The sequence below is a fragment of the Macaca nemestrina genome, chromosome X, assembly GCF_043159975.1.
Source record: "Macaca nemestrina isolate mMacNem1 chromosome X, mMacNem.hap1, whole genome shotgun sequence".
NCBI lineage: Eukaryota > Metazoa > Chordata > Mammalia > Primates > Cercopithecidae > Macaca > Macaca nemestrina.
The window spans coordinates 124,201,806-124,219,994 of record NC_092145.1 but is presented as its reverse complement, the minus strand read 5'-3'; the positions used below and the strand labels follow the sequence as shown (position 1 = coordinate 124,219,994).

Sequence of the window (18,189 nt, the reverse complement as noted above, 5' to 3'; positions counted from 1 at the left end):
TAATTTTCCCTACAAAACTATTTTGAGAACATTTCTATTGCTTTTGAAAGCCTCTTATTCATCTCACTCCTTGTTTCTTCCTAGTCTCACCCATTCAACAGCAACTGCACAAAAGTTCTGGCACAGTTAGGTCAATGTTTGACACCAAGGGAATCTATTCCCATATCCATTCTTAAATATGTGTATTCTAAGCGAAGATAATAGGTAGTAGTAGATACAAAAGAATAAATGTTACAGGATGTATAATGATAACTATGCTGAAAACCAGAGGAAAAGCAAAGATAAAATGTCCCCAACTTTTATCGCCTACAGCTGTATCAAGGCAAGGCAAGACTGAAAGATTGATCCAATAACAAAATAGAGAGTCCATTGTTTAATTTAGAGTGTATTACTTATTTAAACGGTGAAAGCATGAGTAATCAAAGGTACCAGATTCACATGTCCCTTGTACAGGGCAATATCAAAATAAAACAGGTCAGATCTCATGGATGGGAAGACACCCTCTTGCTGAGGATCCAAATTCACGCTGTCATTAAGCTTCATGGCCTGTAACTCTACCCTAAAGGAATAAGGAAGCAAGTCTCATACTTCATCACAATCCAGGAAGCAATGATAAACTGTCTGGTGACGACAGTCTCTCAAGGAAATTTAGGGAGGCAAGTGAGAAATGTTCCCAGAGCAGCAATTCATGACCCTCCATGCTCTTATACTTGCAGGAGGATCATGGGGTTTCTGCCAAGACTTTTGTCAGCTGCATTTTTACAGTGCGTATGGGGCCTATGTGGACTCATGCAAGGTTGCTGGGTCCGATGGTGCAGTCATGTTCCTACAGACTGGTGAATGGAATCTCCTCCAAATCACCATTACACTATGTCTTAGACTGCCAGATTGAAGATTAAGGAAGGTGAAAATATTTTCCTTATTCCTTTCTGTAATTAATTAAACGCTATTATTATCTGCCATTATTTGGTTATGAGTTTTGAATGTTATTTTCAATAATGACTTTATGCATTTTTTGAATTCTTACTTTCTTAACATTTCCCCATGTTACCAGAGACCAGTGACATGACAAAGTATTTGCCTAAACAGTAGCATAGAATGTCCTATGAATTTCCCTCAAGACAATTCATACATGGTTTCCTATGGCTTGCTGTTAGAAAATCCTTTGTTTGAGAGATTATGTATTTGAAAGTTAACTTCAGGTTTTACAAAATATATTAAGATAGCTTAACCGATGACAATAACTAGATTGTAGGCTTCTTGAGAACTGCAGCTGAAGTGAGTACCTTGCAGGGGGATGTAGGCACTAGACACATGGTCTACATTAAACAAATGCTTGTAAGTTGTCTTTTTTGTTAAAACATTTTCTCTTTTGTCTTTCACTAAATAGAAACGAAATTAATGTCACTCTGAAATTCACCAGTCGCTTTCTTCGTCCTGCTGAAGCTTCACTACTATTAATTTCAAAACCCAAGAATGGAGTAAGAGGAATTACAATGACTTTTGCTCTTAAAGGCAAAGTTCTCAATTTTAAAACCATTGTAAGTAAATTTTACCTACTATGCCTTTGCTTTTCTTATCAGACCATGGAGTATCAAAAGCATGGTTATTGTTCTACATTTTATCTTTAGGCAGCTGTTTCTTGAGTCATCCCTGTGCCATGGATACTTGTGGTTTATGTTAAAGCAGTTATGGGCCTGTGTCTGTGTGTTTGCTGGACTAAGGGTGGATAGCTTGTGCAGTAAAAAACGACTTTCCTGTACTCTGGCAGGACCTTTCATCAGTTTATCTTGTGTGTCCTGTGGATCAAATCTATTATAAAGATAAGGCTAATGCTGGCATTTATTGAGAGATGACGATGTTCCAGATAGAGTTCTAAGTGTTTCTATTTCAAAGGGTGGGGAAGAGAGATTTTTAAATCTTTATAAAATGGTTGTGACATTATTATGATTGACTTTTTGTAGCCATTATCTCTTCTAAATGTTAATTTCTACCATGGATGTATAATACAGAATAAGTAAATTCATTAGATTTCCAAATGGATTATAAAGAATTTAGGTGTGCAGGGCAAGAGTGGTAAGTAGAGAAAATGAATGTAGAATGGTTGAGTGATGGCCCATTGTTGAGGAGGGCACTGAGATGCTCATATGGACAGACTGCCTTTTGAGACAACGATGCTCAGAACAGGAAGTGGGCATTTGGCACTTCCTATGTGTGATCTTATTTCCTCCTGAATAATGAACATGTACTTTTCCCAACCCTCTCACACAAATTATCTGAAACAAGACATTGTTTTGTCACATGTGGCTAAGAGATATGGCTGGGCTTAGCCTGTCATTGGTGGTTATGGGGTGGACATGAAACTGTTTACTTCCCCATCTGCCCCCATATGGTCTTAAGTCGCTGGGAAGCAGATTAGATAATAAAAACAAAATAAAATAAAATGATAAAATAATCTTTCTGAAACTATAGAATACCTAGAAAGTTTTTCTCCATGGAATTTCTTTTGATAGTGGAAAGTATTGTCAGTGTAATATTAAATGGATGGTTTATAGATTTTTAAGATTATATTTTATAATTCAGAAAGTTCATTTTTTGTTATTATCACATGGTAAGATTTTATTTTTTTTACTTTAGGACATTATAAAATGCGAAAGCCCATGTTATCAATTTCAGGAATTCACTGTGAATGTGAAAAACCCCTTCCATACTGCTGGGGACTTCAAGTAAGTTATTGCTTTGGTGTAAATTCATTACAATTTAGCTATCGCCACTCTGAAGAGACATATGTAATTTTCTTTCTTTCTTTTTCTTTTTCTTTTTTTTTATTTTTTGAGATGGAGCCTCGCTCTGTGGTTAGGCTGCAGTGCAGTGGCACCATCTTGGCTCACTGCAACCTCCACCTTCCAGGTCAAGCGATTCTCCTGCCTCAGCCTCCCGAGTAGCTGGGACTACAGGTGCCCGCCACCACACCCAGCTAATTTTTGTATTTTTATAGATTGGGTTTCACCATGTTGGCCAGGATGGTCTCTATCTCTTGACCTCATGATCCACCCACCTCAGCCTCCCAAAGTGCTGGGATTACAGGTGTGAACCACTGCGCCTGGCCGTAATTTTCTTAATCTCTTCAACATGAACCATTTCGAGCAGAAATTTTATGTGTTCATATTCCTATAAACTTCTAAGCACCATCAGAAAAACTTAAACAACTAATGAAAGTGAATCAGTTTTACTGAAATGATCATACTAAATTTATGTTTTGTCTGCAAGTTGTTGAAATTCAGTGTTCTTTCAATTTTTAAAAATATATATAGTTAATAGACTTTTTACTTCTAATTTTATTCTGTACATGTCCAAAATTGAAAAATAGATTTAAGCAGAAAAAAACATTTTTACTTAGAGCATCATAACTAATTTATACTGCACAATCAATGTGCATGTGTTCACCTTAAGATTTAACAATAATAACAAAAATACATATTTGTGATGAAAAGACAATAAAATTTTCAAGCATTATTTAAAGACACAATAGAAAAGTAACTTCCTGGAAATGTACACCACATTGAGGAAGAAGATGGAAGGTGATACCTTCTGTGCTTACTAGTAATTTTGGTCATTTTGTTAAAAAAAATATTGTTTTGAAACAGTGATTTGTAAATACCTAGTTCCCCGGTGTATGTGAGAGAGAATGTGATTGAGTGCAATTTTATTAAAGTGATACATTGGAGTATAAGGAACACAAAATTTTAGAATATGAGGTGTGTTAACACAGTACTAAAGTATGCCCGTAAGTAGGCCAAATGACTGACTGCAGTTCCTCAGAGAAAAACAGGATCAAACAAATTTAGTCTTACATTCTAGTGTTAAAGCAGAAAGAAAATCTGGATATTCCAGAAATTGGGAGAATATTACAGATATGTATTTCTCAAATAAGAGTAATATTTCAGCCTGTCTTTATGTTATATCTCAGATTTAATTAAAATGGTTAATGCTTGTGAGGGGTTTGTGGTTTGATAGGAAGCAAAATTGTTAATCAAGTGATTTTAACTATATCCTTCCTTATATGAATATGTCCCACAAACTTAGGCAATGGACAAATAAACTCAAAAATATAAAACCAATCTCAAAATGTGTAAAATCAATATTGTGCAAGAGGCATATATTATGTTTGAAATTTTAACATAATAAAATAGATTGAATAAGAAGGAATTTGACCAATTAATTAATATAGAAACTATTTTTAAGTTATAACCAATATAACAAGTGACCCAGTTTTTAATATTACAAATGATTGACTTGGTTATTATTAGCAGTCTCCTATTAAACATACTTTAAAATAAAATTTTAAAAATCGCCATATATTCCCCAATATTGTATGTATAAGTGGCAAGAATTGATCATGTCTTATCAAAATTTCACATTACTTTGAACAAATAAGCCAATCCAGTCTATATTTGACAGAGACAGGATTAGCTGACCAGGTTGTTGATTCCCATGCCTCACTCCCAGACTGGTGATTCCCAAAGTCTTCTTTTGCAAAACACCACTATTTCATGCTCTATAATGCTATTTTTTTTATTTTATATTTAATAAGATTTAGTTTGCTAGTACAGTATTTTGTTGAGGATTTTGCCTGTGTGATTATAATATTTAATAGTGTAATTGCCTTTTTCAGTGATTTGTCTGTTTTTGTATGATTAATATTAATCTTATAGAATTATTTCTGAAATGTAACCTTCTATTCTATTGTTTGGAAAAGTTTGTGAATGACTGGTATTAATTATTTGAATGTTTGATATAATTCACAGGTGAAACAGCCTGGTTCTGAGCTTTGCTTTGTGGAAGTTTATATCATTACTAATTCCATCTCTTTGCTATGAGCCCGTTCAGATTTTCTATTTCTTCTGAAATCAGTTTTGCTATTTTATTCCAGAAATTTTTGCATTTCTTCTACATCATCTAATTTGCTGGCACAGAGGCTTTCAGAGTATTCCCTTATAATCCTTTTTTAATTTCTGAAATGTTAATAGTGATGTTCCTCCTTCTATTCCTTATTTTAGTCATTTAATTCTTCTCACTTATATTCTTGATCAGTCCAGGTAATAATTTGTCATTTCATTGATCTTTCCAAAAAATTCCTTCTGCTTTCCTTGGTGTTCTCTATTGTTTTTCTGTCCTCTATTTCATTTCTGCACTAACTTTTTTTGGATATTACTTATTTCCTTCTATTTGCTTTGTGTTTAGATGTCTCTTTTTTCTCGCTTCTTAAGGTGAAAATTTAGATTATTATTATGAGATTTTTTTCATAGAGGCATTTTTATCTACATATTTATCTCTACGGACTGCTTGAGCTTCATCTCATATGTTTTGGAATATGTTATTTTATTTTCATTAATCTTAAGTTATTATTATTATTATTTTTGAGACAGAGTTTTGCTCTTGCCCCCAGGCTGAAGTGCAATGGTGCGATCTCAGCTCACTGCAAACTCTGCCTCCCAGGTTCAAATGATTCTCCTGCCTCAGCCTCCCGAGTTGCTGGGATTACAGACACCCACCACCACACCCAGCAAATTTTTGTATTTGTAGTAGAGACGGGGTTTCACCATATTGGCCAGGCTGGTCTCGAACTCTTGACCTCAGGTGATCCCCCCACCTTGGCCTCCCAAAGTGCTCGCATTACAGGTATCAGCCACCATGCCCAGCAATCTTAAATTATTTTTAATTTCTTTTTGATTTCTTGCTAACCCACCAGTTATTTGGGAGTATGTTGTTTAATTTCCCCATGTTTGTTAATTTTCAACTTTTCTGTCACGAATTTTATTCCATTTAAGTTAGAGAGCATACTTTGTATTATTTAAGTCATTTTAAATTTATCAAGGTTTGTTTTATGGCATAAGGTCCATACTGCGGAATGCTCATAAGAAGAATCTATATTTTGCTGTTGCTGAGTAAATTGTTCTATAGGTGTCTCTTAATTTTAGTTGGTTTATAGTATTGTATAAGACTTATATTTTCTTGTAGATTTTCTGCCTAAATTTTTCTATTCATAATGAAAAGGGCAGTATTTAACTATCTAACTATTAATGTTGATCTCTTCATTTCTCCCTTCACTTATGTCAGTTTTACTTTCTGTCTTTTGGTGCTCTAAAATTCAGTGAATGTATATTTATAGTAATTTTATCTTCCTGATTGTTCATATAAAATGTCTCTATCTATAGTTACAATTTTTGTTTTAAATTCTATCATGTCTTCTATTAGTATAGCTACTTCAACATTCTTGTGGTTGTATGTATGATATATAATTTTTTGTCCTTTTACTTTCAATCTATTTTTATCTTTCAGTCTAACATATGTCTCCTTTATATAGCATATTGTCAGATTTGGGGGTTTTGTTTTGTTCTTGTTCTTGTTTTTGTTGTTGTTGTTGTTGTTGTTGTTGTTGTTGAGATGGAGTCTCGCTCTGTCGCCCAGGTTGGAGTGCAGTGGCATGATCTCAGCTCACCGCAAGCTCTGCCTCCCGGGTTCACACCATTCTCATGCCTCAGCATCCTGAGTAGCTGGGACTACAGGCGCCTGCCACCACGCCTGGCTAATTTTTTGTGTTTTTAGTAGAGACGGGGTTTCACCGAGTTAGCCAGGATGGTCTCAATCTCCTGACCTCGTGATCCACCCGCCTTGGCCTCCCAAAGTGCTGGGATTACAGGTGTGAGCCACCATGCCTGGACTTGTTTTAACAGCTTAATTAAGATAACATTGATATGAAAGAACTGCAGGTATTTACTGTGTACATTTTGATGAGTTTAAACATGTGCAAACACCCATGATACCATTACCATAATCAAAGGAACAGAAATTTCCTCCCAGAGTTCTCTTGTGTCCCTTTGTTTTCTGCTTGGTTTGTTTGTTTGCTTTTTGGTAAAAGCACTGAGCATGATATCTACCCTTCTTATATTTTGAAGTGTATGATATTGTTAACTATTGGCACGATATTTTATAGTCGATGTCTGGAACTTATTCATCTAATATTACAGTTGAAACTTTATACCCATTGAAAAACTCTCCATTTCCCTAAACCCACAACTACTGTCAGTCATGATGGCCTTCTTCGCTTCTATGAGTTTGACTAGTATAAATACTTTGTGCATATTTGTAATTCTGTGACTGACTTATTTCCCTTAGCATAATGTCCTCCAGGTTCATCCACATTGTTACAGATGCAAGACTTCCTCTTTTTTTCAGTCAGAATAATATTCTATTGTATGTATATGTATATATTAAATTAATCACTGCTTTTGATTGCATTATTTAATCAATTCGCAAATTTGTTATTATTGACACAGTTGGTTTTACTTTTGCCAATTTCCATTTAGTTTGCTATATTGTATGTCTTTTTGTTTGTTTCTCTATTAGTCCATGCCTTCTTTTTTTAATAATAGTGTATATTTTTCAATGCAGGATTTTAATTTCTAATGGCTTTTTCAATATATTTTTGAATTTGTTTCCTTAATGATTGCACTAGAGTTTACCATAGACATTTTTACTTATCATAATCAGCTTCAGATATATACTAGCTTAATTCCAGTTAGATTCACAAAGTGTTACTCTTATATGGCTCTATTCCCTTTCCCTTCTTTTCCTGGTGTTAGTGTCATACATATTACATCAGTATTACACACCCAACAATATATTGCTATAATTATTATTTTATATAATTTGTATGACTTTGAGAAAGCTGGGAGAAAGTATATTGGTTTGCTAGGGTTTCCATAACAAAACACCACAGATCAGATGGAATAAACTACAGAAATTTATGTTCTCAAAGTTCTGGCAGTTAGAAGTCCAAGATTAAAATGCTGTCATTTTTACTTTCTTCTGAAACTTTTCTTCTTGGCTTACAAATAGTTGTCTTCTCATGTGGTCTTTTTTCTGTGAATGTATATCCCTGATGTATCTTTGTGTTTTCAAATTTCCTTCTTCTTACAAGGACATAATTCAGATTGGATTAGGACGTACCGTGAGGGTCTTAATTATCTATTTAAAGGCTCTTTCTCCAAATACAGTCACATTTAGAGATACAAGGGTTAGGTCTTCAAAATATGAAGTTTGAGGGGACAAAATTCAGCCCATAACAAAGAGCAAGTATATATCTATAATTTTTATATTTTAACCTTCCTATTTAGTATTTCCATTTCTCTTCATTTGTTTGCATGGATTGGTGCTACCATATAGAATTATTTCTGTGACCTGATCCAGCTTTCATCTCACCCACTTCATTTTTTGAACGTTTTTTCTCCTATTTTTCCTCTCTCCTTTTTTTTGCATGTAATTTCATTGCCCACATGTTGTACTTAATGGTGTGCCTACCATACATATGTCAGATTCTATTTACTTTTTTTTTTCATTTTTTTCTCTGTTCTTCAGAAAAGAATCTTCAAGTTTGTTAGTTCTTTCTTCCCCCAATTCAAATCTACTATTAAGCCCTTGAGTGAATATTTCTTTCTCTTATTGTAGCTTCCATCTCCAAAATCTCCATTTGTTTCTTTTTTTTATAATTTCAGTTTCTTTGTTGATATTCTCTATTCGATGCCACATTGTCATCATGCTTTCCTTTACTTCTTTAATTATACTTTCCTTTAGTTCTTTGAAGATATTTATAATGGCTATTTTAAATTTGATTTCTGTTCAATCTGATACCTGGGTTACTCTAACAGGCAGTTTCTACTCTCTGTTACTTTTCTTCTTCTTTTTTTTTTTTTCATGTGTTTCATAATGTTTATGAAATAGGGTAGACATTGTAGACAATATATTATGCCAATTCTAGATACGGGTTCTGTCTGCCCCAGGTTTGCTAATGTTATTTGCACTTCTAATTTTTTTACTGACTGTCTGGGTTATTTTGGTAATGTCTATCTCCCCCTGCTCAAACCCACACACACATAGTGTTAAGGCTCTGATGTTGCTTGTCAAAGGCCACAGTCTTTGGTATGCCCACAATTACCCTGGGATTACAGTGGTTTTGGCAGGGCTCCCTGTGTGTTTTCCTGACCACACCCTTCTGTTAAATTCCCTACATGGGGTGAGGATGTATTGGGGGAAACTGCCCCCAATGTTTCAACATGGGTCCTTTTCTGTTTTCCCTAAGTGTCAGCCAGTCTGAGAAATAAAGGGAAAGAGTACAAAATGGAGAAATTTTAAAGCTGAGTGTCCGGAGGAGACATCACATGTTGACAGGTTCTGTGATGCCCCCCAAGCCGCAAAACCAGCAAGTTTTTATTAGTGATTTTCAAAAGGGGATGGAGTGTACGAATAGGGTATGGGTCACAGAGATCACATGCTTCACAAGGTAATAAAATATCACAAGACAAATGGAGGCAGGGTGAGATCATAGGACCGGGGTGAAACTAAAAATGCTAATGAAGTTTTGGACATGCATTTTCATTGATAACATCTTATCAGGAGACAGGGTTTGAGAGTAGACAACTGGTCTGACCAAAATGTATTAGGTGGGAACTTCCTCGTCCTAATAAGCATGGGAGCACTACAGGAGACCAGGGCTTATTTCATCCCTTATCTACAACCATAAAACAGACATTCCCAGAGCAGCCATTTCAGAGACCTACCCCTAGGAACGCATTCTCTTTCTCAGGGCTGTTCCTTGCTGAGAAAAAGAATTCAGCGATGTTTCTCCTATTTGCTTTTGAAAGAAGAGAAATATGGCTCTGTTCTGCTCAGCTCTCAGGCAGCCAGACCTAATGGTTATCTCTGTTGTTCCCTGAATATTGCTGTTATCCTGTTCTTTTTTCAAGGTGCCCACATTTCATATTGTTTAAACAATTTGTGCAGTTAACGCAATCATCACAGGGTCCTGAGGCAACATACATCTGCAGCTTACAAAGATGATGGAATTAAGAGATTAAAGACAGGCATAGGAAATCACAAGAGTATTGATTGGGGAAGTGATAAATGTCCATGAAATCTTCACAATTTATGTTCAGAGATTACAGTAAAGACAGGCATAAGAAATTATAAAAGTATTAATTTGGAGAACTGATAAATGTCCATGAAATCTTCACAATTTATGTTCTTCTGCCATGGCTTCAGCCAGTCCCTCCATTCAGGGTCTGTGACTTCCCATAACAGGGTTGGATAAATTACTCTTCAAGCTAATTCAGTCAACTTCAGACCTCTTTGAGAAAACTGTTCTATAAATCATTGTTTGAGATTTTTTCTGACTCCAGGAGGACTTCTAGCAGTCTCCTTCTCCAGTTCTCTCCAGCAAACTAACAGGCCTATAGTTTAGCTTGTATCTTTGTTGGTCTACCAGTCTCCATCCAATTGTATTTCACCACAACTGGCAGTGTTTCTGAGAGCACACTTTCACTTGAATTTCTCCACACATTATTGAAAATGAAATCAGTACTTTGAGAAGCGATTAGGAGCTATTCATTTTAAAGCCTGCTTCTCTCCTCAGGGAAAATATCTGATCCATGACTCTAGAGCTGGAGGTGGGGACAATGGTGCACTTTTTCTTCAGCAAACCCTCCATTTTTGGAGCTGAGTGCTAGGTGGGCAAGGGGGCAAAATAGCCTCAGGATTTTTTGACTTGCTTCTCTCAGTATGGAACTACCACCTTACAAACTGGGCAAGGGCCATTGGGGTTTCAGTATTTTCAGCAGTGCCACACTCACGTGAGAGCTTCAGTCCATGAGTGGGTGCTGGGTAGAAGAAAGGAGCTTCTCACTGTCTCTCAACTGCACTTACCGAGAACCTAGCCTCAGCAACATGTACTGAGGTGAAAATGTTGATGTCCCATGCCTCCCAGAAACATAGGCCTCCAAATGGGAGCCAGGGGAAGGAAGAGCCCTATGTTCTTGGCAAAAACAGTCTGAAACAAAGTTTCTTTTTTGTTGAGCTTGAAAGGAAGGAGATAGAGTTCTTGGTTCAAATTCTACAGACTACTGGTTTTCTTATTATATTTTAGTTGATTTTGTTTAAAGATTTTTCTTAATTTGGTGTATGCCCTTAGAACCATCTCCAGAGAATTTCAAAGTGTTTTTTTTGGGTTTCTTTGTTTGTTTGTTTTGTTTTTACTCATTTTCTTGGAGTGAGAGTCCAAGGATCTCTCGTGGTGTCAGACTTAATGTTTGTCTTAAATATTATTTTATCTGTTATTAAGATAGCCACTCCAGCTCCTTTTTTATTACTATTTTCATGGTATTCCTTTTTAAATCTTTTTAATCTCAATTGGTTTGTGTTTTTGAACCCAATGTTTGTCTCTTTTCTTTTATCCATCTTGTCAATCTTTCCTGTTTGATTGAAGTGTTTAGTCTGTTACATTTAACTCAATCTGTAATCTAGTAGAATTTATGTCTGTCACTTTTATATTTCCTTTATATATCACTAATGTCTTTGTTCACCTGTTTATCTGTTACTGCCTGAGTTTTTTAACAGTTATTTTGCATACCATTTTATTTCCTTTTAGTTTCTTTTAGTTTGTGATTTTCTAATTGTTTTCTTAATAGTTACCCTGAGGATTACAATCAGCATCATATAAAACAATCTAACTCAGATTAGTACCAACTGAATTTCAATATAATTCAGAAACTTTGTATCTGCAATGTATCTCTTTTTCCTAGCCTTTCCCTAGTGTTATTATACCAATATCATCTTAATGCATTATAAGCCCATAAAGCAGTTTTATATTTATTGTCCTACTCTAGTTTATTTTAAATGAGAAAGGCAAATATAAAGAGTTGCAAAGAAAATGAAAATTTATAGCTTGTTTTTAAATATATATTTACCATTGTAGTAACCTTTCTTCATGCCTTTTATTACCTCATGTAGTTTTGATTAATTTCTTGTGTCCTTTTATCTCAGCTGAAATATTTCTTGTGCCACAGTTCTGCTACTAATGAATTGTTTTAGGTTTTGTTTACTTTGGAATATCTTTTCTCCTTCATTTTTGAAGGACAGTTTTTTTGTTTTCTTCTTTTGTTTTTTTTTTTTTTTTTTTTTTGAAGGAGAGTTTTTTCTTTATACATTGTACTTCATCAACTCTATTTCTTGCAGTGTACTGAATACATAATCCTATTTTTTTCTATCTTCCAGCATTTCAGATGGAAAGTCAGCTGTTAATCATATTAAGGAGCCACTGTAGGCACTGAGTCAATTTTGTATTGCTACTTACAAGATTGTCTATATCTTAGCCTTTCAACTGTTTAATTATTATTATCTATATGTGGATTGCCTTGAGTTTATCCTACAAAGTGTTCTTTGTGCTTCTTAGATGTGTAAATTAGTGCTTTTCATCAAATTTTAGAAGTATTCATTCTTTATTTTTAAAATGTTTTTTTCCTCTTTCTCTCTCTCTCTTGTCTTTTGGAAATTCCCATTAGACTTATGTTGGTGTCCCACAGGCATCTGGATCTCTGTTAATTTTTCTTTATTATTTTTTCTTCCTGTTCCTCAAAATAAATAATATCAATTGACATATTTTAAATGCACTGCTTTTTTTTTTCTTTTGCCATACCAAACCTGCTGTTGAGCCCCTCTAGTAATTTTTAGTTTCAGGGATGTTATTTTTCAATTCTAGAATTTCTAATTGGTTCTTTTGTATCATTTCTATCTCTTTAATTGGTATTGTCTATTCGGTGACACATCATTGTACCCCATATGCAGCATCTTTGACATATTTTGGGGATCAGGCAAGTTAGTTTAATCCAATACATGGACATATTTTCCCCCATATGTTCTTCTCATGTTTCATCAGGCTTTTGTTTGACCCAGCTTCTGTAGCAATCTCACACATAATTGCTGTGGATTTATTTCAGCAAACATCCTGGTGTGATAGGTGTTCTCCCTTAAGTCAGGTCAAATAAAAACAAATACTTTAAAAATTACGGCTTGAAATTTTCCAGGAAGCAGCAAGACAGGTTAGATAATAACAATGCTCAGGAATAAGACTTTTTTGAAGAAGTCCAATGTCAGTCTTTCCCTCCTTCATGTTGTAAGCTACAGATTTTTACAACTTCCTTGGGTGCAAGCCTGCTGCAGAGCTGTCAAAAGGAGGATGGGAGTTACAACACACAAGTTACAATGCAACAAACTCCACTGTTCTTACCAAAGTTTGGCAGTTTATCTTGGATAAACACTACTCCTGAGATTGTTGCATGCCTCTCTGTATTTACCAGTGTTCTGAAAAAGTTAATTTTCACAACTCTTACCAGTGTTTTTTGTTGCTTACATAGAGGGATAAATGTATGGTGGTTCTAATGTTGTAATTCTCTGCCTTTCTTTCATTGGTTGTCTAGTTTTATAATTTGAAAAATATTTTATGTTTTAGCTTAGGCTCTTGCTTCTCAAAGTGTTATCCTTGGATCAGTAGCACCAACATCACCTGGGAGCTTGCTAGAAAGACAAAATTTCAGGCCCACTTCAATCCAATTGAGTCAGAATTTGCATTTAATAACATCTCCAGAAGATTTGTTTTTACATTAATATTAGAATCATGTTGTTCTAGGTCAGCAGGTTTCAAAGTTTAATAAATGGGTGAGGCCAGGCATGGTGGCTCATGCCTGTAATCCCAGCACTTTGGGAGGCCGAGGCAGATGGATCACGAGGTCAGGAGTTCAAGACCAGCCTGGCCAACATGGTGAAACCCAGTCTCTACAAAAATTCAAAAAAATTAGCTGGGCATGGGGAATGCGCCTGTAATCCCAGTTACTTGGGAGGCTGAGGTGGAAGAATTGCTTGAACTCAGGAGGCTGAGGTTGCAGTGAGCCAAGATCGTGCCATTACGCTGCAGCCTGGGTGACAGAGTGAGACTCCGTCTCAAAATAATAATGATAATAATAATAATAATAAATGGGCAAACTATATTAAAAGCATCTTAAGAACTTGTTTTAAATAAAGATTTCTGGAGCCCATTCCAGACCTGCTTAGAATTCATACAGGTAGAACTTTGGAAATCTGCATTTTGAACAAAATTTAAGTAATTATTATGCAGATTGAAGTGTGAGAGCTGCTGATTTAGAAACTGCAGTTATCAACTAGGATTATTCTTTTTTCATTTAACAGGTAGTTCATATTGCGTTTTTGCAGTTAATATTTATATATATTTTAAGAAAACATGTTCTTTGTATTTAAGCAGGGATGATTCAGACACATGTAGATTGCTATTTTAACTCAAAATGGTATATGCACAATGTATAAAAATATGATATTTATTATGTTGGGCTAGTCATTTTATTTGTGTGTCAAATTCGATGATCCTTGTGACTACTTTTTAGCCAGAACAGGTTATTACCAAAATAAATTTCTCCAATTAGTTACCTTGGATTTATAGAAATATAAATAAATGTTGGAATATTCTTCTGCCTCATAATTTTATGAAATTTAGATGAGAATTTAGAATTTAGTAGCTGACTTTAAATTTAAATTACTCTCTGGAGAGGAATTCTTCTTTATGTATTTGCCTAATTGTATCTTAGTAATAATATAGGTGAATCTGGTAGTCTGACAGATGTTTCACAAAGTTCACAATTTACATTTTACTATATTTAATTTCGTCTGTTTAAGCATTTTTAGTATTTAATATTCACACAATTCTTTACAATTCTTATATAAAAGCATCAGAAATATCAATTTAAAACAATAGGACAGAATCTGATGTTGGCATTAGTTCAACCACTGTGGAAAGCAGTTTGGAGATTTCTCAAAGAACTTAAAATAGAATTACCATTTGATCCAGCAATCCCAATAGTGGATATATACCCAAAGATAAACAAATCATTCTACCAGAAATACACATGTACTCATATGTTCATTGCAGCACTATTCACAGTAGAAAAGACATGGAATCAACCTAGGTGCCCATCAATGGTGGATTGGATAAAGAAAACGTGGTACATATGCACCATGGAATACTTTGCAGCCATAAAAATGAAGGAGATCATGTTCTTTGCAGCAACATGAAAGCAACTGGAGGCCATCATCCTAAGAGAATTGATGCAGAAACTGAAAACCAATTACCTCATGTCCTCATTTATAAGTGGGAGCCAAACATTGGGTACACATGGACATAAAGAGGGGAACGATAGACACTGGCAACTACTAGAGGACAGAGAGATGGAGGAGGCAAGGACTGCAATAATACCTATTGGATACTACGCTCACTATCTGGATAATGAAATCAATTATATGCCAAACCTCAGCATCATGCAATATGCCAACCCTACACATGAACTCTGAATATAAAATAAAAGTTGAACATTTTAAAAATAATAAAATAAAAAATAAAAATTTGACTGAAGAAAAAATGGAATAAGAAAAATAATAAGTTTTAGGATATAGGAAAGTGTTGCATTTTAGTTTATATACAGGTGCAGACGTGTGTGTGTGTGTGTGTGTGTGTATTATCAAGACTAAAACTTTTGATTAATTTATTGCTAGCCTAGTTTTTCTCAAAAAGCTAGGATTTGGGGATATCAATAACTGTTATATAATAAAAGGGGTTTCTTTTGATAAATCAAGTTTAGATATTTTATTCTTAACAATATTTGACACAATCTGTTCACTTCTGAACGTAGAATTAGCCATTCACGACATGAATTTCCATGACATCTTTAATTTACTGCTAGGGCATCATTTGTATACTATTCTTACCCTATGATGTGAGCAGCCTGGGGCAAAAATGTTTGTGTTTCCAGAACCTCATGTCCTACAAGTAAGAAACAAATGTCGCTATAACTGTTTCTTGAATATATGAGCATTGTCGTATAGGAAGACTTTCCGTTGCTGTGTGATTTCAGAAGATGGCATAATTATTAATGTACTGATTGACTAGCTACCCACATCTCATGTCCATTCCTGAAACATTTTGCTTTTATCGGAATAGGTTTAGAAATTATGAAACGTGGCCGGGCGCGGTGGCTCACGCCTGTAATCCCAGCACTTTGGGAGGCCGAGGCGGGCGGATCACCAGTTCAGGAGATGGAGACCATCCTGGCGAACACGATGAAACCCCGTCTCTACTAAAAATACAAAAAAGTTAGCCGGACGTGGTGGTGGGCGCCTGTAGTCCCAGCTTCTAGGGAGGCTGAGGCAGGAGAATGGCGTGAACCCGGGAGGTGGCGGAGCTTGCAGTGAGCGGAGATCCGGCCACTGCACTCCCGCCTGGGCGACAGAGCGAGACTCCGTCTCAAAAAAAAAAAAAAAAAAAAAAAAAGTTATGAAACATGTATAGCTCTGGTGATGTGTAAGACCAGTGTGATATTTCCTCTTTGTTTCTGGAATATAATTGACTAATCACTTATCTTCTAAATGTCCTTGCTATGAGAATTCAGTGCTGCCATTCCATATAAAAAGATACTATGTTTCACATATTTCCATTCCGGATCTTTCCCTTCTTTCTAACATATATCTTCTGAGTTGCAGAATGAAAGCACATGGATTTTTTAAACTGTAGTTTATTCTGATTCTAAGGATATTTTATGAATTATGGGAAAAATTTATCACATATCTGAATTTTGTTGCAATCAATTAAAAATAATTATTTCTTCATTTATTACAGTGTTATTTTGGTGGAATCCTCAACATTTGTCTCTTCGCCATCAAAGTTAACTGAATCCAGGCAATACCCAAAACATGAGTAAGTGTCTATATTTTGTACTCATAAGTATCTGAGAAAAAGTTTTGAGAAATAAGTGGTCAAGGAAACTAGTTATATAATTACACAATAGTTTTCATTTATTCAAAATGTTTTATTTACCTAATTCACACTCATATCCAAATACATATTTATATGTTACTAGATTCATGTGCATAAAAATTGAATAAATATGAACTTGGTTAAATATAGTAGATTTTCATGATTTGTGGTAGTTATGTTCTATGAAATTGCTACACATTATATTTGTGAATACTGAACCATTATTCCAAGAAGAAACACATATAATCATACAGATTATAATAGTAAATTCTAAAAATAACCCATCATGGAAGATTCTATTTTCTTTTTTTTACAAAATGAAAACAAAGTTCAGAAGTGTCAGATGACTTTCCTGACACTGCCCCAATAAAAGGCATCAGAGAAGGTATTCAAACCCTGTCCACTAGGCCTGAGTGTCTTGCATTACTCTGCACTGCCCACTGTTGTCTCTACCTCTTCTCATCTCTATACTTGTATAAGGATTGAAATAAGAAGGCCCCTTGTCACCTTGTTTGACCTCAGCTGCGAATTGGTGCAACCAGTGACAAGAACTTTTCACCACTCTGTGCATGTCCTTTAACACCATGAAAGCACTACAAGTATTGATTTTGGGGTTACAAATACGTTTTAGGAAGTAGGTGGATTTGCAAATACGGAATTCATGGATAACGAGGATTGACAGTGTTTAAACTTATTCTACCTACTTTATGAGGGCTATATTTAGTTTATAAAGACATTTGCTGAATAAAGAAACAGAATTTTTAAAAAATTGATTGTTTTATGTTGTTCTTCTGTTTTACACTATAGAATCACTATATAAAGTTAAGTACAATCAAGAACAATGTTATCACATTAAAGAGAGTTAGGTAGAGAGAAAATAATGTAGATGTCTATTAATGAAATGCATGCCTATGTTGATCATTACTACTATGTTTTTAGTTTATTTAACACCCTCGTTTGTCTTTGTATAGTGCTTGACAGCATCAATATCATCCTTTTAGATCCAAAAATGTATCAAGAGGCAAGAATTTGACAATTTAAATGACAGGAATTCCCAGTGTCATCAGAAACCATTAAAGTGCTTGTACAGATCTTGCTAAGATTAAAATGAGTGCAGGTCTTTTTTTTTTTTTTCAAAAGTGAATTGTATTTAACTTAACACTTTTGGGAGATTATATGGGCTGCATCTATTATGAGATGTTTTATTCCTTTAATGGTTATTCTGTGAGAAAAGTTATTAAAGAAGAGACCATTTTTGTCTCATTGAATTTGTTTTATTAAATGCCAATGTAATGCTTACATAGGGCTTTTGAAGTCTTTCTTTCATATTTTGCTTTAGTGAACACTAACATATGAATTGATGTATTGAACTATAAGGTAGTGTTAAAGATACCAAAAGAATAAGAGGATTGTAGGTATTTTATGTTAATTTCTTTGTAGATATGAAATTCAAGTTTTACTGAAGTATTGCTAAAAACACT

General features: G+C 34.8%; 1 protein-coding gene across 3 annotated transcripts in view; it reads left to right on the top strand.

The window, feature by feature from the left end:
- Nucleotides 1–18,189, top strand: part of LOC105499042 (cilia and flagella associated protein 47) — a 469,827-nt gene that overhangs the window by 246,061 nt on the left and 205,577 nt on the right. For all 3 annotated transcript variants that reach the window (XM_011771441.2, XM_011771442.2, XM_011771440.2), the window contains exons 38-40: nucleotides 1,391–1,541; nucleotides 2,638–2,726; nucleotides 16,571–16,648. In XM_011771441.2, coding sequence (XP_011769743.2) covers nucleotides 1,391–1,541; nucleotides 2,638–2,726; nucleotides 16,571–16,648 — 318 coding nt within the window. The remainder of the gene's footprint in view (nucleotides 1–1,390; nucleotides 1,542–2,637; nucleotides 2,727–16,570; nucleotides 16,649–18,189) is intronic.